The 19,544-nt window shown below is 53.0% G+C and overlaps 1 protein-coding gene across 1 annotated transcript; it reads right to left on the reverse strand.

Annotated features, from left to right (window-relative positions):
• Nucleotides 1-910: 910 nt before the first annotated feature.
• Nucleotides 911-19,439, reverse strand: CFAP251 (cilia and flagella associated protein 251; the record flags this gene model as incomplete). Its single annotated transcript, XM_082007728.1, has 21 exons — nt 911-1,029; nt 1,948-2,049; nt 3,261-3,489; nt 6,202-6,345; nt 6,558-6,648; nt 9,256-9,419; nt 9,612-9,726; nt 10,252-10,436; nt 10,740-10,913; nt 11,708-11,856; nt 11,949-12,196; nt 14,009-14,203; nt 14,780-14,997; nt 15,322-15,366; nt 15,669-15,746; nt 16,193-16,273; nt 16,691-16,799; nt 17,269-17,378; nt 17,723-17,863; nt 18,008-18,259; nt 19,383-19,439. The coding sequence occupies 21 exons, from the start codon at nt 19,437-19,439 to the stop codon at nt 911-913; spliced, it is 3,006 nt and encodes a 1,001-aa protein (XP_081863854.1).
• Nucleotides 19,440-19,544: the final 105 nt, after the last annotated feature.

Genomic DNA, 19,544 nt, shown 5'->3' on the forward strand with positions numbered 1-19,544 from the left:
TGTCACATAACCCGGTGTACTCAGGTCATGGTGCTGCTGGACTCCTTCATTAACTTGCATCTAGTGCTCACCTTGCTGTTTGTACTAATTGTACAATCACAGATACTTTCAGAGTACATAACAGCGCTCTCTGTTTAAAAAACATTGCCACTGAAAGGAACGCTTCTTAAGGGCCTACATTATTATTCAAATTGATGCTGAGGGTGATGTAAAGAAGGAAGCATCTTCAACAGCACTTCACTGATCTTTCTACAGCAACTTGTATCAGCCTCATTATGCTGTTTATGCAAACACAGTAAGATGCCGTCCCATTGGTATTAACGCTACTAATTGGAACTACTACTTTCAGAAAGAAAAAGTAAGTTTTAAAGGCCAAAATGGAAACCTGGTTTTAATGTACATCACAGCATTCCTTTCTTTACCAAGGTCTGTTTTATTTATAATTACAAAAACAATTCTAACCTATCCAGCCATTTTGTCCACTACATTTATCAATGTATTTAATCAATACAATACTTTTACTTTGCTATTTTGCTGTCAGGTTTCACAGATAAATACTGTCTTAACATAATGAAAATAGACTGCATCTGGCATAAACCCACCTGAAATGAATTCTAGGAAAGCTCCAGCCAATGGTAGGAGTGGTCAATGCAAGAAGGCAACGCGGCAGCTACTGCTTCATTCTTTACAGCCACCCCAGTGTTTCCCTACAAAGGTTTGATCCTGTAGGTTTGTGGCATGTGCTAAACTGGGGGCTTTTTCTAGAGTTTTATTAATATGAAACTATGTGATCTCTACTTTTTAATAAACACAAAGTACAACTTTTGAAAATATTTGAGGAGACTGGAAAGTAGGAATGAGTCAAAAACTTTGTGGCAGATATGCTTCTGTGCCTTCATAGACCAAGGATTCATCTCTTTTTTCTGTTTGTTTTTTCTGGTTCAGCAATAGGTAAGCCAAGAATGTCAGCAGCAAATATCTCTGCTGTGATTTCCTCTGGAATTTCTTCTTCAGTCAAAGCTGCTGCACCTGGAGAGCAGCAACAACACAAAACACACAATAGCAACGTAAAAACGGCTTTCCAGATCAGTAAAATTTATAAGCAGGAGTAAGTGGATGGAATTTTTTTTAAAATGTATGAAGTAATCATGAAAAAGTATTGGCTTGCTGGCTTAATACTTCATGCATTTGTATCAGGGATCGACTCTGTTGAATCTGCGAGGCTGCGAGTCTCACCTTGCGGTAGATCCCTACCTCAGAAGAGTCAAGGGGCCAAATGCCACTTTCACACTCTGTTGATTTGACATGATTTTAGGATCCCGAGGATCTTTAGTTCCCTTCAGGAGCTGCACCTTGGCTGCGCGCAGCCTGTTTGCCAACGGACCTAACCAAATGCTCTTCTGGACTGGTGTGGACTGGGACGTGGCTTGTATAGACACACAGCACTTCCCAACAGTTGCAACTACAACGGGCAACGCCACTTGGCTGAAATCAACCCTGTGATCTGCTGGTCGAGACTGGTGTAGACTGGGACATAAATTGTAGCCAATGTGGTGGTTCTCAGCAGCTCCCTTACGATGCGCATCACCGCCTGGATGGCATCGACGCTGTGATTTGCGTATTGTAGGATTCCTTTTTGCCTGGAGGCTCTGGCCCGTAAACCTTCCACTGTGTGTTTCTAATTTCAGTTCCAAGCCAGCAGATAAACAGCAATGTAATCTTGTCAGGTCCCAGTTACGTTTCATTGTCCATTTATTTTTAGAGACACCCCTGCAATTGCTGCATGGATGAAGGACAATCTATAGCTCTACGACTATTTTTGCAACCCCGTCTGAGCATTTTTGACAACTCTTGGCCTAACGGGGTAATTGGTTTGCAATTTAAATTATTCTGTTTGGGAATTGAAGCGAACCTGCTACGGTGCTGTGTGGAATGCTAATCCTGTACCTGAGGGATCGTAGGTGTCCGGTTCGGATCCTCCTCCCCCAGGACGCTTGCCCAGCAGGGTGGTCAGACACTGCGCCAGCTCGTCCTCTGTCATGTGCTCTCCTGTACAAAACAAAGCAACACCAGCCTCTTGGGTTGTGGTGTCATCAGCACGAAAACCAGAAGGCAACTCAAACAAGAACAAATAAAACAGGACAGTTTGGAAGAGGATTCAGCTTCTCTAAGGTAGATACACATCGCTGGTCGAAACGTGTGATCCCGACACAGGAAAACATTGATCCTAAGGAAAATTGTTCTTGCATGTGGCATTTTGGGCAAAAATATTTATCAGAGGGAGAAATTCTCATCCAAATGCCTCTTTAGGCTACATTGCACTTGCAGGGGCTTGAGCTTCTATTCCCACTTAAGAATTCCTGGCACAGGACAGACCACAGTCCACGTCGCTTCGTGGCTGTAGTCATTTCCACACAACGCAGGAAGAAGGTGGTGCAGGAAAGCCTTGATCTAGCATCCTGGAATAACCTGGACATAGCCTTTATTCCCAGTTAGTGGTTGGCTCATGCCCTGAAGCATAAAGTTATAGATCTGTTATGAAACTGTTCTGTCTAATGTATCTATTTATGGATGTTCACACCATCCATATAAATAACTAACCTTCCTCACACTGGTTGAATCCTTGGTTTCCAAGGCAAGGCAGCTTTACCAGATGATGTACCGAGTAAAACAGCATTTCCCTTTACCTGTTTTAATGCTTAGCTGCACTAAATGCTCCCTGCTTTTACAACAGGAGCAAGGCAACACAAGTTCATTATTTACCTCTCTACGGCATTGGCTATAAGCATACTTATACATGCCTTTACAGAGTTCCCTCTGATTCGGCTGAACTAAACTGTCTCATCTTTTCAGCCTTTCACACATAGGTTCAGTCCAGGACCAACCAATTCCATCCTTTCTTTCTTGTCCCCCTCTTTTTCAGTTTTATACTACCTTTCTGGAGACTGTGACTGGAAGAGAGAACAGTGATTCAGGATAAGGGTATACTGGAAGAAGGATACAATTTGCCAAGATCCATGCTCGTCGTTTGACAGACAAGGTACTTCAGGCCAGCAGAGTTTTCCAGAGCAGTAAAAGAAGTGCAGCTGAGACAATAGACGTGATTATTCAATTTAAAATTCTAAGACGTGTAGCTCCACATGCCTGCCCTGGTTACCAAACTATAGTTCCAAATTAATTTTTTGCTGCAGTGAATACGTTCTGAAATTGAAGGCAGAACTACCAAGCATAAAACTAATATTAGAAAAGAAAAAACTCACCTCTGCACTGAAGCAGCAACAGTAAGTCTCCTCTGTCAATAACTTTGTCTCCATTCTCATTATCATAACCAAGAACCTGAAACGCTCGTCGTATTTTTTTCATTGAAAAGCCAAACGCAGGTCGATGATTTATATAAAGTTTGATAAAGTCCTCTAAATTGATTTTTGTCACTTGTTCTCCAGTATCCACATACGTGCTGAATTTTACTTCGTTTATCATTTCTTCAATCTAAAGATCAAGGCAAGACAGATTGCGACACGTTTTCTTTTTGAAGAACATCAGGCCAGTTTCTGATCTCAGGAATGCCAATGTGCCGTAATCGTGCACGTACTGGTACCACAGATGCCACGGCCATAGCCCAGTAAGAAGCTAACACTCAGCAGCTGAGGATGGACATGGCTAACAGTTACGTGCTCACTGTTAACGATGATATTAGGTAAAGACGGGGGCAGCAGATACGTAGTCATTTTGGATTTCCCCTATTTTCTCGTGATGGGCGCCTGGTGACTTTGCAGCTGTTACCGGTGCCTTTGCCGCAGCTGTGTCTCTGCTCTGGGGACAGCGGGCAGGCAAACCACAAACCAGTAAATATGCCACCCGGCTACAAAAGTAGATGCATGAAAGTCCCGACGTAACCAGGTTGCACACAGTATATATGCATCCTGGCCGGCGTAAGCAATCCTCCCCCCCTCCCCGATCCGACCCGCGTCTGGTGCAGCTCTGCCACCGCGCAAGCCGAATCTGAAATTTGCTCAGTGGGGCTGAGATCCTGCATGGCTGGATCGATCGCTCTGCTCTCGGGCAAACGGGCAAGCACCGGCCATGCTGGATACTAGTGGTTTTCCTGAGGGCTGGTGCTGTGAGTCAGCCCAGTTGGCAGATGCGTGTCCGAAGGGCAGGATCTGCTCCACGCCTCCATCGTACTCATGCTCCAAGGGGCAGCCCCTTTGGACATGCACGGCCGGCAGAGAGGCGCTGGGAGAATTCCCCGTGCCAACACGCACCAAGCCTGCTACTCCCCGGGAAGGGAAGCTGATGCAAGATCTCCCTGGGGAGGACTTTGCATTCAGCCTTGGGCCTTTGTCCTTGTGTCACAAGTTTTTCCACTGAATGAAGCCCGGGGAAGAGGGAAAGCTCAGCCTTATATTTTTCCTGTAGCGAATGTCACGCCAGGCAAGAACAGTCATTTGCACTCAGCTCTGGCTGATCTGGGATTAGGTTTTATATCAGCCCCACTGAACTACAAAAGAAAAACACCAATTCCCAAAAGCCTTGCTTTTCTCCCTCCTGCTTTTCCTTTATTAAAACACCCTAGAGAGAGATGAACTTTCTCTCTGTATTTTTAATACTGTCCTACCTGCTTCAAGAAGCAGATTGTAGGTCGCCTGGTTTCACAGCATCTTATCACCTCAGCACCTCTGTTTCCATGCCTGAAATGCTGTTTTCATTTTGATTTGGGGCAGAGGCAGAGGGAGATGTGTGTGTGTGTGTTACCAGTTACAGAGACATTTCCCAGGGGAATATGTTCTCTCTGTCCCCAAGAGATGAAAATATAATGAGACAAGGAAAAGAGCTAACAAAGTAGGAGGGGATAACACCACAGCTTGACACGAGGGCGAAGCAGTCCCAGCTCGGACGCACGTTTGCTGGTTGCGGGGGGCCCAAAGCAAGTCCGTGAGGTGGTGGCTGTGGCAAAGGTCTTGCCTCCCATCTGCTGGCTCTCCTGGCAGGGAGGACGCCCGGGCAGACGGGCTGGCACTGACTCACAGCACCGTCTCCGCAGCCTGTGGGGTTCCTCTGCAATCAGCAGAGACAAAGGCAGCCTCCCCCGCAGAAAGATGAAGGGAGCACAGCGAGGTACCGCTTCCCTTGGGAGAGCCCCTCCTGCGTTGAGGGGCGGTAGCTGGTGCAAAGAGGTTGTTATTTAAATCTCTTTGCATCAGGTTCAGTACATTTTTTTTGTATGCGCTTTAATTACCCTTTCGCCGGGTTACAACATGACAAATGAGGTCTGTATACAATACAAACTGCCTTATAGAAACAGCTACAAAAGGGGAAGAAGCAGCACCCTTATTAAATCAGTTGTCTTTGCTGTAAAATTTGAAGCTGAAAAGCTCTTGAGAAATGTTTGCTAGGAAGCTCTACTGCTGCAATCTGAAAGGCAAGCTCAGAGAGAGCTTCTGCAGAGTTTATCAGTTATGAAAGAGCTTTAAGCTCCATGGGAATAAAAGCTGCTGTCTCCATCTAAAATCATTCTTTCATCAGTCCCAAGCAGAACCAGAAAAAGAGGCTCTATCAACGTCCCAACGAATGGCTGCATGGAGCTGGACATTTCCACCCGTGCTGGTAACACATGCAGGATGCTCTGGTTGAGTGGACCTCGGACCTGGAGGGACTCAGCCCATGGCCCACTAACCCCATGCAGCCCGTAAAGCAGCTCAGCTAGTAGTGGAACTCAGAGAGACACCAAAACACAAGGCTGCCTGCACACAAGGTAGTTTAGCCCATGGACTGTGCAAAGTTGGAGGCTGCTGCCCGAGGGAGCCGAAGGAAGATTCATTCCTCAACTTTCTCCATCCATCTTCTGAAGAAACCCACCTCTCTGCAGCGGTAGCAGAGCACTCAACCTCCAGAAGACCCTGAGGCCATCCTTTGTTGAGCACTTCTGAACCATCAGGCTCCAGCTTTGCTCAGCCTGCCCCTGTGTGTGCCCAGCTCTCTAGTGAGGAATCATTATTTTTTGAGGAATTTGCTGCCTAATTCTGACCACTACTACATTTATGCAGATCAGATTAAATACACTGAAAGCCAGCAAATATACTCTGGAGCCATCCAGCATAAGAACGGTCAGGATCTGGCCCTCGGGACACTTGGTAAACGCAATCATTCTTGCTCTTTTTTTTTTTCTTTTAACAACAACAATAAAAGCGACTGACTGACCTTTTCCTCTGATGGATAAAATCCCATTGCTCTCATTACAGAAGGAATTTCCTCCAAGGGAATATGGGTTGACACCTGTCTGGTCTCCAGTGTATCAATACCCTGGCTGCGCAACTGCGCATAGTAAAAATAGTCTTCCAGTTCCTGCGAGGGGTTCAAACAAGATACTGTAAAGTTCAGATACCAACAGGCAAGGAAGATAAGGCTCCTTTTAAGATTTACTAACAGGCATATCAATGAGATTGTTGTTAAAGGCGAGCTGGACAAAAAAAAATAAAGAAATGTCAGGCCTGTATAAATTAATCTTAAACACCAACCAGATGTTGCCAGACAGCATTCACAGTGAGCATAATTACCCTGAAGAATTCGCCTTCCCTGCCGCCATCCAGTAGGTTGTAGAACGGGATCAAGTCCTCCCCACCCAGGGAAGCAGCAGCATCCAAGGCACTGGCAGAAATAGAGAAAAGAAGGTACGGGAAGGGTTCATGTGAGGAGAGGTTTCATGTTTCCCTTTCTAGTCATTCTTCACAGACGCTTTCAATAGATAAATAAAATCTTTGGACCTCAGAATTCGGGAAGGAGAAGCATTTCCTTGAACCGTGTGCTATTTTATCATCAGCCTGCGCTTCTACAGCATACTTCATACCCAGGTTTTACATACAATAGCACAGTGTGGGAATTAATTATTACTGAATGGTCCTCTTGTTTAGTGGAATGAGCACAGGGCTGGGAGCCAGGAGCTTTTCCATGGACTTGAGCTTGGTGTCTGGCATTTAGCTTTTCTGCTTCCTTATAGAGACATTGAGGGAGATGAATTAGCTAGATCAGCATTTTGAACATGCAGAGAGGGCCGGGGCTTGGTGTTCGCAATAAACCACACAAACCTAAGCCCCTTGTCCCTCGATCTAACACGTTCCTCCCCAACAACTCAACGCAATCCATTACTCTACTTCCTCTGCCGTAGCGGGTGACCCTGTCGCAGGCGCGGTCCACATGAAGCAGAAAGTGCCCGAAGTTGGAGCCCAAAGAATCCGTCTGGCTCATGCAGATGAAAAAGGAAACCAAGCCCGGTAGCGCAATCGTGGCGTAGCGTTGCCACACAATATCCCACGCTTGGCAGCAAGGCTGCGGCTTTCACGCACACCTCTGTGGTGCTGCGTCCGCTGGGTTTTTTGCAAGCTTCATACTTTCTTCATAATTAAGTTATCTGGGTATTAAACACAGCGGAGATGCGCAAGATGCCAGAAGCAGCAATAAAATTATAATTAGCTCATCAAGAGCTTCGCTCCGAAAACAAATTACATAGAAATTCAATGTTGCCTGGACCCTGGCCAACCATTATAAAGAAGGATCATTTATATTCTATTGCCTTCCTTAAAATGTCGCTTATTCTGACCCCCGACTGCTTAAGCCACACAACATGGAAAAGAAAATAAATAAGCCCATTGCTTTCCCACCCAGTTTTCCTTTGTTCTGGCACATGAAGGTGAGCTGGCTCAGCACCCTCTGGTCTTTCCTCTGAGCGAGTAGTACCTGCAAGAAGTGTTTTACACGGGACCAGCATGTGTCTTAACCACGAAGCTTTTGTCCTGGTAAGATGAGGGGTAACGGCGTTTCACAGGTGCACTCCAAAAGGCAAAAATAGGAGGGAGGGCTGAAAGCCAGCTCCCGTGGGGTTGATTTGCCCGGAACCAGAAGACGTGCTCTGTGCTAGTGGGGTGACATGCAGGATAAACAAAAAAACCCAAAAACAGCCACAGGCTGACAGAGACCATGCCACGCTATGGATCTTTTCTAACTCCAACACGGGCTAAGCTCCCTTTCCAGTCCTTGAAGCATGAAGGTGAAGCTGCTCGGCGCTGGCCTGGCGGTTTTCAGCTCATTCGCAGCTGCCTGCACACTCCCTGCATAGATGTACGCGCGTATCGACCGGGCGCCTGCAGCCACGCTCGCGGGGGGAGAGCCCTCTGCCCCGCGCGTGCATCGCAACCAGCAGCTCTGGTCCTCGACACGCAAAGGAACCAAAATATATACCCTGCCTTTGCCGCCTTACCCGCCAGCATGTGGGAGCGGACATCTGGCAGCACCACCCGAGGAAGCTGGCAGAGGGAAACTGCGCTTCCAGGGACAGGCAGAAGAAACCTGGCAGGGTTTATCACTGACGCTCGGGGCCAGAGCCTGGAAATCCTTGTTTGCAAAAGCAGCCTTCACTCCTCCAGCCACCTCATTTACTGCAGTCCCTTTACTCATGTAAGCAAAGCTTTATAGGATTAAGGTGGCTTGTCCTAAACCCAGTCCTCAAGCACAGGGGGAATTTCCTGGCGCATGCCGGCCCACCCCATTCGGAGAGCAGGTGCTTCTGCAGCGGCAGTCGCCCCGTACGCTCCTCCTGCAGCCAGTGCCGCTCCTCTCATCCCCTGCCCAGCCACGGCAATCCCCCGTCACACTGGCCAGGCCCTCACAAGGACCAGAAAATCCTCTGCTCAGCTTCTTACCGCTTGGGTACCGTTTCCCAGACTGGCGTATTTTATAGGCGCTATGGCCGCCGCCTGCGGGGTCTTCTGGTTTAATCCCCCCTATTGACTACGTCCCGGGTTGAGCAGGGATGCTGCCAGCCTCCACTCACGCTCCTCGCAGCGAGTGGTGGGTCTCCTGCCCGCAGGAGTGCTGGGACCTGTCCTCCACCCTGTGGCCCCCCTTGCCAGAGGCGGTCTGCCGGCCGGGTGGCGGGCACGGTGTTGCGGGAGGAGAGCGAAGCTGCAGGGCTCTGTCACCTGCCCCAGCAGGAGCCGTGCTCGCGAGAGTCCTGCAAAGGGACGCTCCCCGTGCAGCTCCCTGCCGTGTCGCCCTGCGGGTGCAGGACCGCCCTGTGCACCAGGGTAAGCGTAGAAATAGCTGGGAGACCTGCCTTTAACTCTTCTGGACACAAACAGAGACCTTTTAGGACAAAAGCCCCATTCCCAGTGTAAATGCTGGGGAACACTTGCTTCAGCTGTGTTGGCCAAGCTGTGGAAAGCCGTAACAAGACTCCGTTCTCCGTCCTGCGGTACTCACTTTAGGTTGACCTCCCATTTCATGACCGTGCAGTCATTCCCCCCCGCCGTAAAGATGTAGCGTCCGTCGTAGGAACTAGCAAGGTCAGAGGCACCGTCTGGGTGGCAAATGAAAGCTGAGGACTTGTGGGGGTTGCCATCGACAGGCAAAATCTGCAAGCCCACCTGTAAGGAAAGAGGGGTCCTGGCAGGGCTGGGGGTCCCACAGCACAGCGCTGTGTCCTCCTCCCGGGAGCTTGCTCAGCTCTCAGGCAGGACCAGCCTACACATTGTTTTGTCTGCAGTGACATTCCCGTGGGGACCACCACCTCTACGAGAGGGGGCTCGTGTACAGCTGGAACGGATGGGGCTCCATACCTTGTCCTTTGTAATGTATGCCAGATAGCATTTCTGGGGGTCCATATTGCTTGTCGCTGGGAGGATTTGTATCTTCTCCAATGGGGAGCCATAGGTTGGTCCCAAAAGGGTCTTTCTGGAGGAGAACAACATTTTCATCCATTCTAGGGCTCATAAAACATTTTCCCACTCTGAAGGGTTGCTATGCACAAAGATGGGTAGATATGGGGAGGTGTGGTGGGTGCAAAGGCTTTGTACTACTGGCTGAGGACAGGATAGGACAGGGTCCCTGGCTAGGAGGGACCACACTGGGGCTGAGAGAGGAACTCAGTGCTCAGGGATCATTCAGTCCTTGTGCTTTGCTCATGTGGGCTCCTGGCTCCTGTCTCTCTATCTGATGCCCATCTGCTGCGTCTCAAGCCCAACGTGCCAGACAGACCGAGACCCACTGCAGCCACAACCTTACTAGATGACACGTTAGTGAAGAGCAGAGTAGACACAAGGATGGGGCAACCTAGGGGCCCTAGAGTCATCCCAAGATCTGCATCACGGATGGGCAAACACATGCTCATGGGTGGGAGCAGGGTTGACCTTTGGCAGAGGAGAACATAGAGTCAGGATGGGGCTCCCAGGCAGCGGTAGGCCTGACTCTCTCCTTTACCTGCACATTTTGGTTGTCGTGTTGTAGAGCTTCATTTTGTAGCAGTTGTTGGCAGTCAGGATAAAGGACTCGGTGCTGAGCTGTGGGTACCAGGCCAAGCACAGGGGTACAGCAACCTGCTCTACTCGATCCCTGTGCAAGACCACCAGGTGGTCCTTGCTGCTGCTGTCCAGGTCGTATTCAACCTGGAGGGAAGAGAAGGAAACACCACAACTCCCCTGTGGTCTGCCAGCACCCTGGACTTTGTGGATTAGCTGGATTCAGCATCTCTTGCAGCAGCCGGGGTGAGCAGTAGTAGAGCCTCCTCAGCCATGAACCCTGGGCAGATCTGCCCTGAGACCAGGCTGAGAAACAAACCCTGCGACGGAGCTGGTGGGGAGAGGTTAGGAGCTGCAGAGCCAAAGACTTAGTCTCCCTTGATGCTCTTGTCCAGCCCCTCACTTCAGCCGCAAAGCTCCACTGCATTTTAGACTTTCACATTGACCTACCAGCTGCCGGTCCTCCCCAAGGCTCAGGAGCCTGGGCTCGTTGCCATCTAGCTGGACCCCAAAGAGGATGCTCCGGATGGGTTTGTAGTGGGAGTGCAGCCCTGCTAGGTGTTCCCAGCATCTGCTCCCATTTTGCAGGGCTCTCTTGTAAACAGTCACTGAGTATTTCTCATCCTGAAATGAGAGCGAGCGCAGAGGTCACTGAGCCACGATCCCCATGCATGTCCCGTGGCTGGCAGCGGGCCGCTCGCGTGTCCCCTCCGGGCTTAGCTCGGCCCTTTCCATTTTGTAAGCCCCAGCAGGAGGGTTAGAGTCACAGGATAAAGCACCGGGTCAGACAGATTTGGGCAGCTGCTCCCAGCGGTATCACCACAGCAGCCCTCAGCCTGGCCGGAGCATCCTACCTGGCCGGAGGGCATTCCCTGCCCTGCCCTCACAGCAGAGGGGCAGTAAACCAAGTTCAGTGACTGCCCAGAAATCACAAGAAAGATGCTTCACACTGCTGTGCCCGGGCATCCGTGCATGAAGGGGCAGTCTTTTTCTGATGATGCTTCTCTGGAGCATCATCACCAGTTGCTAAAGCCTCTGTGCCAAACTGCCTCAACGTTTCTGCACCGAGACGTGGGACCAAGGGAGCAACCCCTCCTTTGTGATGCACCAGCCAGGAGGAAATCCCGGCCCCAGTCCTTTCTGCAGATGGATGCAGAGCTAAGGCTTGTCACTAAAAAGTTAGGGATGGGACACTGCCAGCAGCAGGTCTGTGGAACGGCTGTGACTGGTGACGTTTTTATAGAGTGACTCTTCAAGCCAGGAAAAGCATTTCAGAGTCATGAAGCCCCTGGGGAGGGACAGCCCTCGGCACCGCTCGCTCTGCTGTGCCTCGCAGGATGGCCGGCAATTCCCGGTCCCACCAAAAGCCGTGCCGCGAGCAGCGCACGTAAATCACTGAGAGGAAAAAACAAGCTTACAGCAGTTGCGAGGTACTCCGAATCATGAGAGAAGCTGATATGAGTCACGGGACCACGTGAGAACTTGAACTCTTTGCAGCTGGACTGAAGGGAAATGGCATCGAGGATGTAAACACTTCCATCAGTAAAACCAGCGGCCAGAAAGTAACCTGAAAAGCACGCCAGAAAACTCTCACAACACGGTCGCTCCTCCCAGGAAGCCCAGTGCTTGGCACGTGGGGAGGTCCTGAGACCAGGATACCTTCAGGGTCGTAGGACAAGCACTGGATGCCGGCCACGGTGAATATCCTGCTAACGAGGTACTTGGTCTGCTGGTAGTCCCACACCTTCAGCAGCCCGCAGCGGCTCCCCACAGCAATGAGTGCCTGCCGGGGGTGACAGGCGATGGCATTCACGCCTTGCTTTGCCTCTTCCATGACTTTTTCAAAGTTTGTCTTGTCTGTTGCAACATGGAGCACAGTTGCATCAGAGGTTGAAAGGATGAAGTTCCTGTTTAGTGTGAGAGAAACAGAATTTGATGAATCAGACTAGCTGGCGCATGTCCCTCCAAGCTATATTACACATTAGTCTCTCTTTGGCAACTTAGTTGGACAATCACTTATATTTTGCGATACGCAATATGCAAACACTTCTTGACCTGGAAGGCAGGTGGCACTTTGTATTCATGACCTGGTAAATCTCCACAGGAAAGCACTGGAGCCAGTTCCATTTTCTACTTCAGTAGGCAAGCCAGAAGATGAATGACATCTGCCTAGCTTTCGCCGTTTGCAAGTCACTGGTGTGTGAGACGGACAAATGGGCAATTGAAGATACTTTGAATAGTCTTTTCACATGCCTCCATGCCACCGTTGTCAGTGGCTACATGTTGACCACACCACCATGGACAAGGTCAGAGGACAGTTTCAGACCCGTGCCACAGACAGAGCAGCTGCCTCGCTGTTTGCTCAGCCGTGCTGACCATCAGGCAGAGAAGCAGGTCCCACCACGTAACTGGTGATGTGTAAAGCAGACATCGGAATAATTGCACCCGTTACAGAACAAATATGCATAGTCATCAGTCCGCCCAAGGACTCAGAACCTGGACCGAGAGCAGAGGGTCACGAGAGGACCATGCAGAGAACTAAGAGCTGCACGGACAGATGTGCATGGCTGCATCACGCGGGCAGCACGAGTGGGGAAGCGGCAGCCCCTTTAGCTAGCTGGCCCACGACAGCCATCAGTTCACGCACATCTGGCCTGGCACCGAAGGGTGCTGCGCCTCTTGCATGCCTTAGCTGGGCTCTTCAGCCATACCTGATGCCACCAGCCTGGGGAGAGGAGCACGCTCAGGGCTTCCCCTTCGGTTTTCTGCCTTTTGTGCTGCCCACAGCAGCTGCAAGAGAGGAGCTGCAGCAGCGACCCAGAAAGAGGGATGAAACGACCGAGAGGGACGGGGAAAACCATCCCCCAGGGCACTGCTCCAGGCTGGAGAAGAATCTGTCCCATATGGCTCTTTGGAAAACACGTGTGGCTGAGGACAGAGGTTGCCAGGAGAACCTTAACAAGAGCAACAGACATATGGTTTGCAGGCTGGATCGAGCCACAGAACAGCTTCATCTGGCCTGCAGACTTCCTATAAATCCTCAGGCACAGCTATATCACGCAGAGGGGCAGAGAGGGGCTGGCGACCAGGCTGGGGCTGTCCCAAGTCCATGTGGTGCGACCCAGCACTGGTGGCATTGCTGCTGGGGCAGTCTGCACCGCCACCGCCCTGATTAGCTTGCCCAGGCATGATAAAATCTAACTGGAAATAGCCGTCCACGGGAGGGGTTCAAGGCGGGATTAAGGGGCCCAGCGGGAGCTGGAGGCTCGGCATTAGCACTGCCTGGTGTGCTGGGTACGTGACAGAGGAGCTGTGCACCTCGGGACCAGCGGAGCCTGTGTTAACGCTTCTCTCGCCCGCGCCAAGGCGTCACATCAAATTCAGCATTTAAGATGTGCAGGGGCCCACCTGGGTTTTGGCAGCCGCTGGGAGACGCCTGGGGGCTGTGCGGGCAGAGAGGGGCTGCCCAGGGGACTCGCCCCTGCTTCTCTCTGGTGGGCAGGTGGGACAAATACCCAAAGTGAAAATCTGTGGAGACGGGAAATAAAGGGGCACCTTCCCTCTCCGTCCCTGTCCTGCCCAGAAGCCTGGGTCCAGGGCTGAAATCTGCTCCAGCCAAGGCAGAAGCCCGTAGGGCAGCTTTCAGCTGACCATCTCCCCAGCTTTCAGGCTGGGGGAGAAATGCAGGAAAAGACCTGGGTTTATAAAGGGGGGCTCACCTGGCGACGAAGGGCTGGTTGCTGGCTGTGCAGGAGGTGGAGCAAGCTGGGGAGGCACCGGGAGGATCAGGAGTGGCTTTGGAGAAGGAGATGGACCGAATGGGACCCACTTTGCTGTGGCTGTAGCAGGTGAGGAGCTGCAGCTGCCCGTCGTAGAATTTAACCTGACCTTTCACATCACCCGTTACTATGCAGCTGCAAGGAAGGGAAAGCTTTTGAATACCACACTGATGGAGAACTCCTAAATATTTCTTGGGTGGCATCCTTGGGCAGAAACACATCGCATCCCCTTTTGCCTTTTCTCTACACAAGTGCGTGAGCAGAGCCCTGTGCAGATGTGCAGGGGGAAAGCCGAGGGCTATGCAGAAGGCACCAGGCTCTGTCCTGTCCCCTGCCCTGTCCCCAAGGCTGCCAAGGCGTTTGGTGGCTGTCTGCTCCCTCTGCCGGTAAAGGCCAGGAGGCTGAGCAAGACTCATCCACCATCCTCCGTGACCGTGGCCAACCTCATGTCTGAGCTACCCCAGCAGAGTGGAATCACATTGCCAGGAGTTTTTTCCCAGCCCCAAGCAAATTCATTGCTGAAAAAAGCCGCAGCAACGTCACATAAATCAGCGGCACCTTCCTGCATGAATGTGCCTGGTCCTCAGACGCTGCCAAGTGACTTGAAACGGCAACGTTTCGCCGTAAGTCATCCCCATTAGCTCTGCCATTCTTGCGGCTGAAATGCCTATGGACTGTACCTACGGCTACCAAAAACTGCCGTCCCGTTACCTCCCAAACACAGTGAGCACGGTAAGGCCGTCCTTCTGCAGAGGCACCACTTTGGTGGCCGTCATGCTGAGCGGCTTGACCTTCAGTTCCTCGGAGGGCGTGCGAGGACTGACCACATCCCACACCACCAGCTTCCCAGCCGAGGTGCCCGTCAGAGCTTGCGAGTTGTTAAAATGAAAAATTGACTGGCTGAAGTGTCCCACCACGCTGTTGAAGGTCTGTGGGGAGAGCAGCAAGGCTGTGTGTTCATCCCAGGTGCCGGCTCTTCCCTCCTTGAGCAGAGAGGTTTCTGCTTGGTCCCTCTTGTGACATCCCTCCCTGTTCCACAGCAGGACCATCAGAGGCAAGAGTCCCAGGAGAAGATGCAGTGGGGCATCTCTGGGAGACAGAGAGTCCCTCTTAACCCCAGCTCAGGCAATCCTGGTTTGTCCCCTCAGGAGACCAAGGGGGACAGGCTGGGGACATGGCCACTGTTTTCGCTGAAGGGGATTAAGTGGAGGAAAGCCAAGAGGGTGACATGCCGTGGTGCGCCCGGCACTCACCTGGCTGCTCAGGAGCGGAGCGCCGTACCGCAAACCGGCATCGCCCTGGGGAAAGCGGAGGAAACACCCGGGACGAGCGTTTTGTAACTGTGCTCTGCAGTGCCAGCGCGTCCCCTCCTCATCATCTGGGCGCTGGCCCCACGCTGTGGTGACCAAAGCAGGGCTCCTGGGGCAGAAAGGCTCCAAGACCTTCCAGAGAGCACAAAGCACCCTCCCTCCACCCGCTCCTCTTCCAAAAGCTGCTGACCGGCACGCGCCCTCGCTAGGGTGCAGCCCCCCGCGCTGTCTCCCAACCCTCTGGGAGCGTGTTTGGCACCAGAAATACAACTTCCCATGTCCCTACTTACCCACAGGTAAAATATCACCTGGGTTTTGCTGTTGCTGACAAACTCGTAGGGATTTTGAGGGTTAAAAATGACATAATCCTGAAATTAAAAGGTGAGAATCGCATTAACGCCAAGCCAGGCAATGCTTTCTGCTTACTCTTTAATGCAAAACAGCTGCTTTTATCCAAAACCCACTTCACCACCTGCAGTGAACTGAAAAGAGAGGCCAAATTCCCTGTGAAACGTCAGAGCTGTGCTCTCTGCGAGCGGGGGTGAGCCGGCAGGGCCGTGGGCTTTTCCTGCCACGAGCCCCGGCCGGTGCCAGGGCCGCGGTGAGGGAGGCCCCACCGGGGTCCCCTCTGCGGCCCACGGCTGTCAGGCAGCGGAGGAGCGGCGATAACGGCCCCCGGATGCTCTGCAGGGACGGGGGCTGATCCTGCCTCCCACCTCCAGCCCCGCAGCGGCTGGGGCCCGGGTCAGCGCTGCCGCCCGGCCCGGCCCAGCCCAGTCGCACCCCTCCACACCCCTCAGCCACGGCCGCCCACCTGACCCCCGGACTCGGGCCTCAGCTCCGTGCTGCACGCGGGTTTCTCGGCGGGCGAAGTCCACTTCCAAACACAAACCCTCTGGCAGAGAAGGGGAAACGGAGGGACATCAGTGGCTTTCTGGGAGCTTTGGGGAGCCAGGTGAACCCCATTCCTGCCAGCAGCAGGGGATGGGGGGTGTAAAAGACCGGAGCGGGATAAACCCAGCGTGGCCCGACCGCAGAGAGCTTAATTTCAGAAACTGCTTCAGTGAAAGTGCATCAAAGTCAGAAGCGTTTATCCCAGTTTAAGACCCGTTTTCCCAGCCCCGCAGCATTCACTTGAGTGAAATCCCGGTCTGTCTGCCAACGGCTTAGCAAAACCAAGCCAGCACTTTGCACACCCGCTCCCACCTCTCTTCTGCTCTCCCCATCCGAATGCCCCCCCCCTTGGCTGCACTGGGAGAAACTTCCAGGGATATGTCCCGCACGGCTACAGAAGCGGAGATATTTTCTTTACCTGCACGCTACCAGCGCTAATGGTCGCCAAATACTTTGCATCCTGGGAAATAGCAATAGCACTGACCCCGTCCTCCGGATGACTCTCAAAGATGGTGCGCACCGGTATCCTGCGGAGCAAGGGCCTCGTGGGGGCTCGCGGCAGCACGGGGCCTCCGTGGCAATCGCTTGGCAAAACCTGTGGCACGGCCCACCCCGGTCCGCGTGGCGGGGAGGGAGCCTGCCAACAGCGGGGCTGCTGCGGGAGCAGCCGGTGTGACCGACGGCTCGTGCTCCACACCCTCTCCGTCCCTTCCTCCCGCGTAAATGGCGCTGGGACCACTCCCCAGGGATCTTTTAAGAAAATACTACAGCTTGGAGGGACGATGTGCTCAGCCTGGGGGAGCTCGGCCCCATCGCAGCGTCCCACGGGCCTGGGCGATACGAGGACGGTGAAGCCCTCGGTTCGGTTTTGGCTCCTTTGCCGCTTTACCCCGTTCCCGTGTTCCTCCTGTTTCACCCCGAGCCGAGGCTGGAGTCGCTCCTAAGCGATTTACCGGCCATGGGAGGTTTCCAAAGAGGAGGCTCCCGGGAGCTTACCCAGAGAAGGAGTCCCACACGACGATCCGAGCACCTGGCCCTCGGTCGGCGGTTGCAACCCAGCGCCTGTCCTCACTCACGCACAGGCAAGAAATGACGTTCATGTGGCCCTGGGGAAGGAAGAGCAGCCAAGTGCCACGGAGGCTCCAGACCCGGCCGTTCTTTAAAGCATTAATCAAACGGCTCATGAGCTGGAATCCGACACAAGGCGCCTTCCACCAGCACGTGCCGGGAATTGCAACGGGCACGAGAACAGAACGATGCACGCCTTTGCACGGGCGGCTCCTCGACGCACATATAGGTGACCCCTAAGCACTATAGGTGACCCCTAAGCACTGGGAAAAGAGACAGAGAGAGAGAGTTTGGGAGAAAGGGAGGAGGAGGAGGGAGAGGAGGAGGGAGAGGAGGAGGGAGAGGAGGAGGGAGAGGAAGATGCACGGGCTGTGTGACAGACCTGCAGGTGGTACTGCCGGTTCCCCAGGACATCGTGGATGACCACCGTGTGGGAGGAGACGTACAGGAGCACCCGGTCCTCCCCGTCCATCAGGCTGTGCACGGCCAGGCTGCTGTTGTAGCCCAACACCCAGGACAGGCTCTGTGGGGAAGAGGCAGCTCCTGGCTCTTAGTGGACAGGACAAAATACCCCACAAAAGGCCTCTGGGGTGATGGGAGAGAGCTGGGCAGGAGTGCCGGGTGCTGTGCAGACCGTCATGGTGGCACCGTGCCCGCTGGTACTCACGAGGGGATGAAGGCCAGTCTGCCTGTCCTTCTGGAAGACCATCCCCGGCGTGGCTGCCCACACCAAGCTGGCAGAGCCATCGCGCTGGTCGCCCACCCCGCTCCTCTGCTGCGTTTCCTGCTGCCCGCGGCCTGAAGGACACCACAGGGGACCCAACAGTGCATCTGCTCCAGCATCCTCCGCTGCTCCTTCACTCTCCTTGGCAGCATCCTCTGGTAATCCTTCCTTCTCCTTGGCAGCAGCGAGGGGGTCCTTGGAAAGGGAGAGAGACGCCGGTGCGTGCTGGCCCCTGGGCTGGTCCACAGCTAGTAGGAATGCACCCCAGCATGTCTCAGATCCAACCTACATCTCTCTCAGGACAGGCTCCAACATCCAAGATACTCCTCTGCCCCTGTCCCAACTGCCTGTGGATTTGTACCAGGGAAAAAGTACCATGGAAATTTTCCCACCAGTCGCTACTTCTGTTCCTGCGCATCTAATCTTGCCCTCATTGCACCTCCACAGCATGCCATGTCTCACACCAGAACCTCTTCCAGGCAGCTCCTAGCCCCTGGACTAAGATGCCCAAGTTTCTCCTCCAGAACTAACCTTAATAGGTCCTTTGTCCTATTAAGGCCTTTTTGCTGTCTGTCCCCCAACTATTCCCTATGCGATGGTTATCGATTGCTGCAATGGGGCACGCAGTCACGGGTTGGAGAGGGAGCGATGGCAAATCGAGGCTAAAAATAGGGGAATCAGGTCCTGGAACTGGGGCTGAGATGGCTGGGAAGGACTCACCAGCAATCCCAGCTCTGCGGCCAGCATCTCCTGCCACGCTGCCTGGCGAGCGGGTGGAAAATGAAGGTAAAAAAAATCCCACCAGCACCTCGTCAGGCTGTTAATATATGTACGAAGTAGCCCCGGGGTATCAGAGCTCGCAGCAGCCCCTGGCCAGGCTTTCCCTGGTCTGAGCGCCAGCCACTTTATCTTGTTCTTGGGATCCACATCAGCTTTTGCCTCTCCCCATGGGGCTGCTTGATTTTCTGTAGCAATCTCTCATGCCAGGTATAAGCCTGGTTAGGACTCCATTTCCGAGGGAGGTAAGATAACCTTTCATTCAGCGCGGGGACCGAGGCCAGGTTCCCTCCTGCCCACATAACCCTCAGGCAGCCCGAGAGCTCAGCAAATACTGCTGGCTGGACTGAGACTACGCAGAGATGCTGCATCTGCTGAGCCCCGCTGGCGGGGTCCATGCTCCGCATCCCCGGGGATGTCTCAGGAGAAATCACGCCTGGGAGACGCCACCCCCCTGGTCCTGGAGCCGGGGGCTCTGCTTCCATCAGGACCTGCCCACAGACCCTGTGTCAGGCAGGGCTTGCCGTGGTGCTGCCCTCACCTGCTCAGGCAGCGTGGCCACCTCCCGAGCTGTCTGTCCGTCCTGGGACCTCTCCATGGGCTCGCTGCTTACTCCTGCTCTTCCCCCAGTTGGCTCCTCTGGTATAACTTCACTCGACCCATCCGTCCTCACCTTCACCCTTCCAAGGAGCCGGGGCAGAGA

The sequence above is a fragment of the Phaethon aethereus genome (genome assembly GCF_964289735.1).
Source record: "Phaethon aethereus genome assembly, chromosome: 17".
NCBI classification, from domain to species: domain Eukaryota; kingdom Metazoa; phylum Chordata; class Aves; order Phaethontiformes; family Phaethontidae; genus Phaethon; species Phaethon aethereus.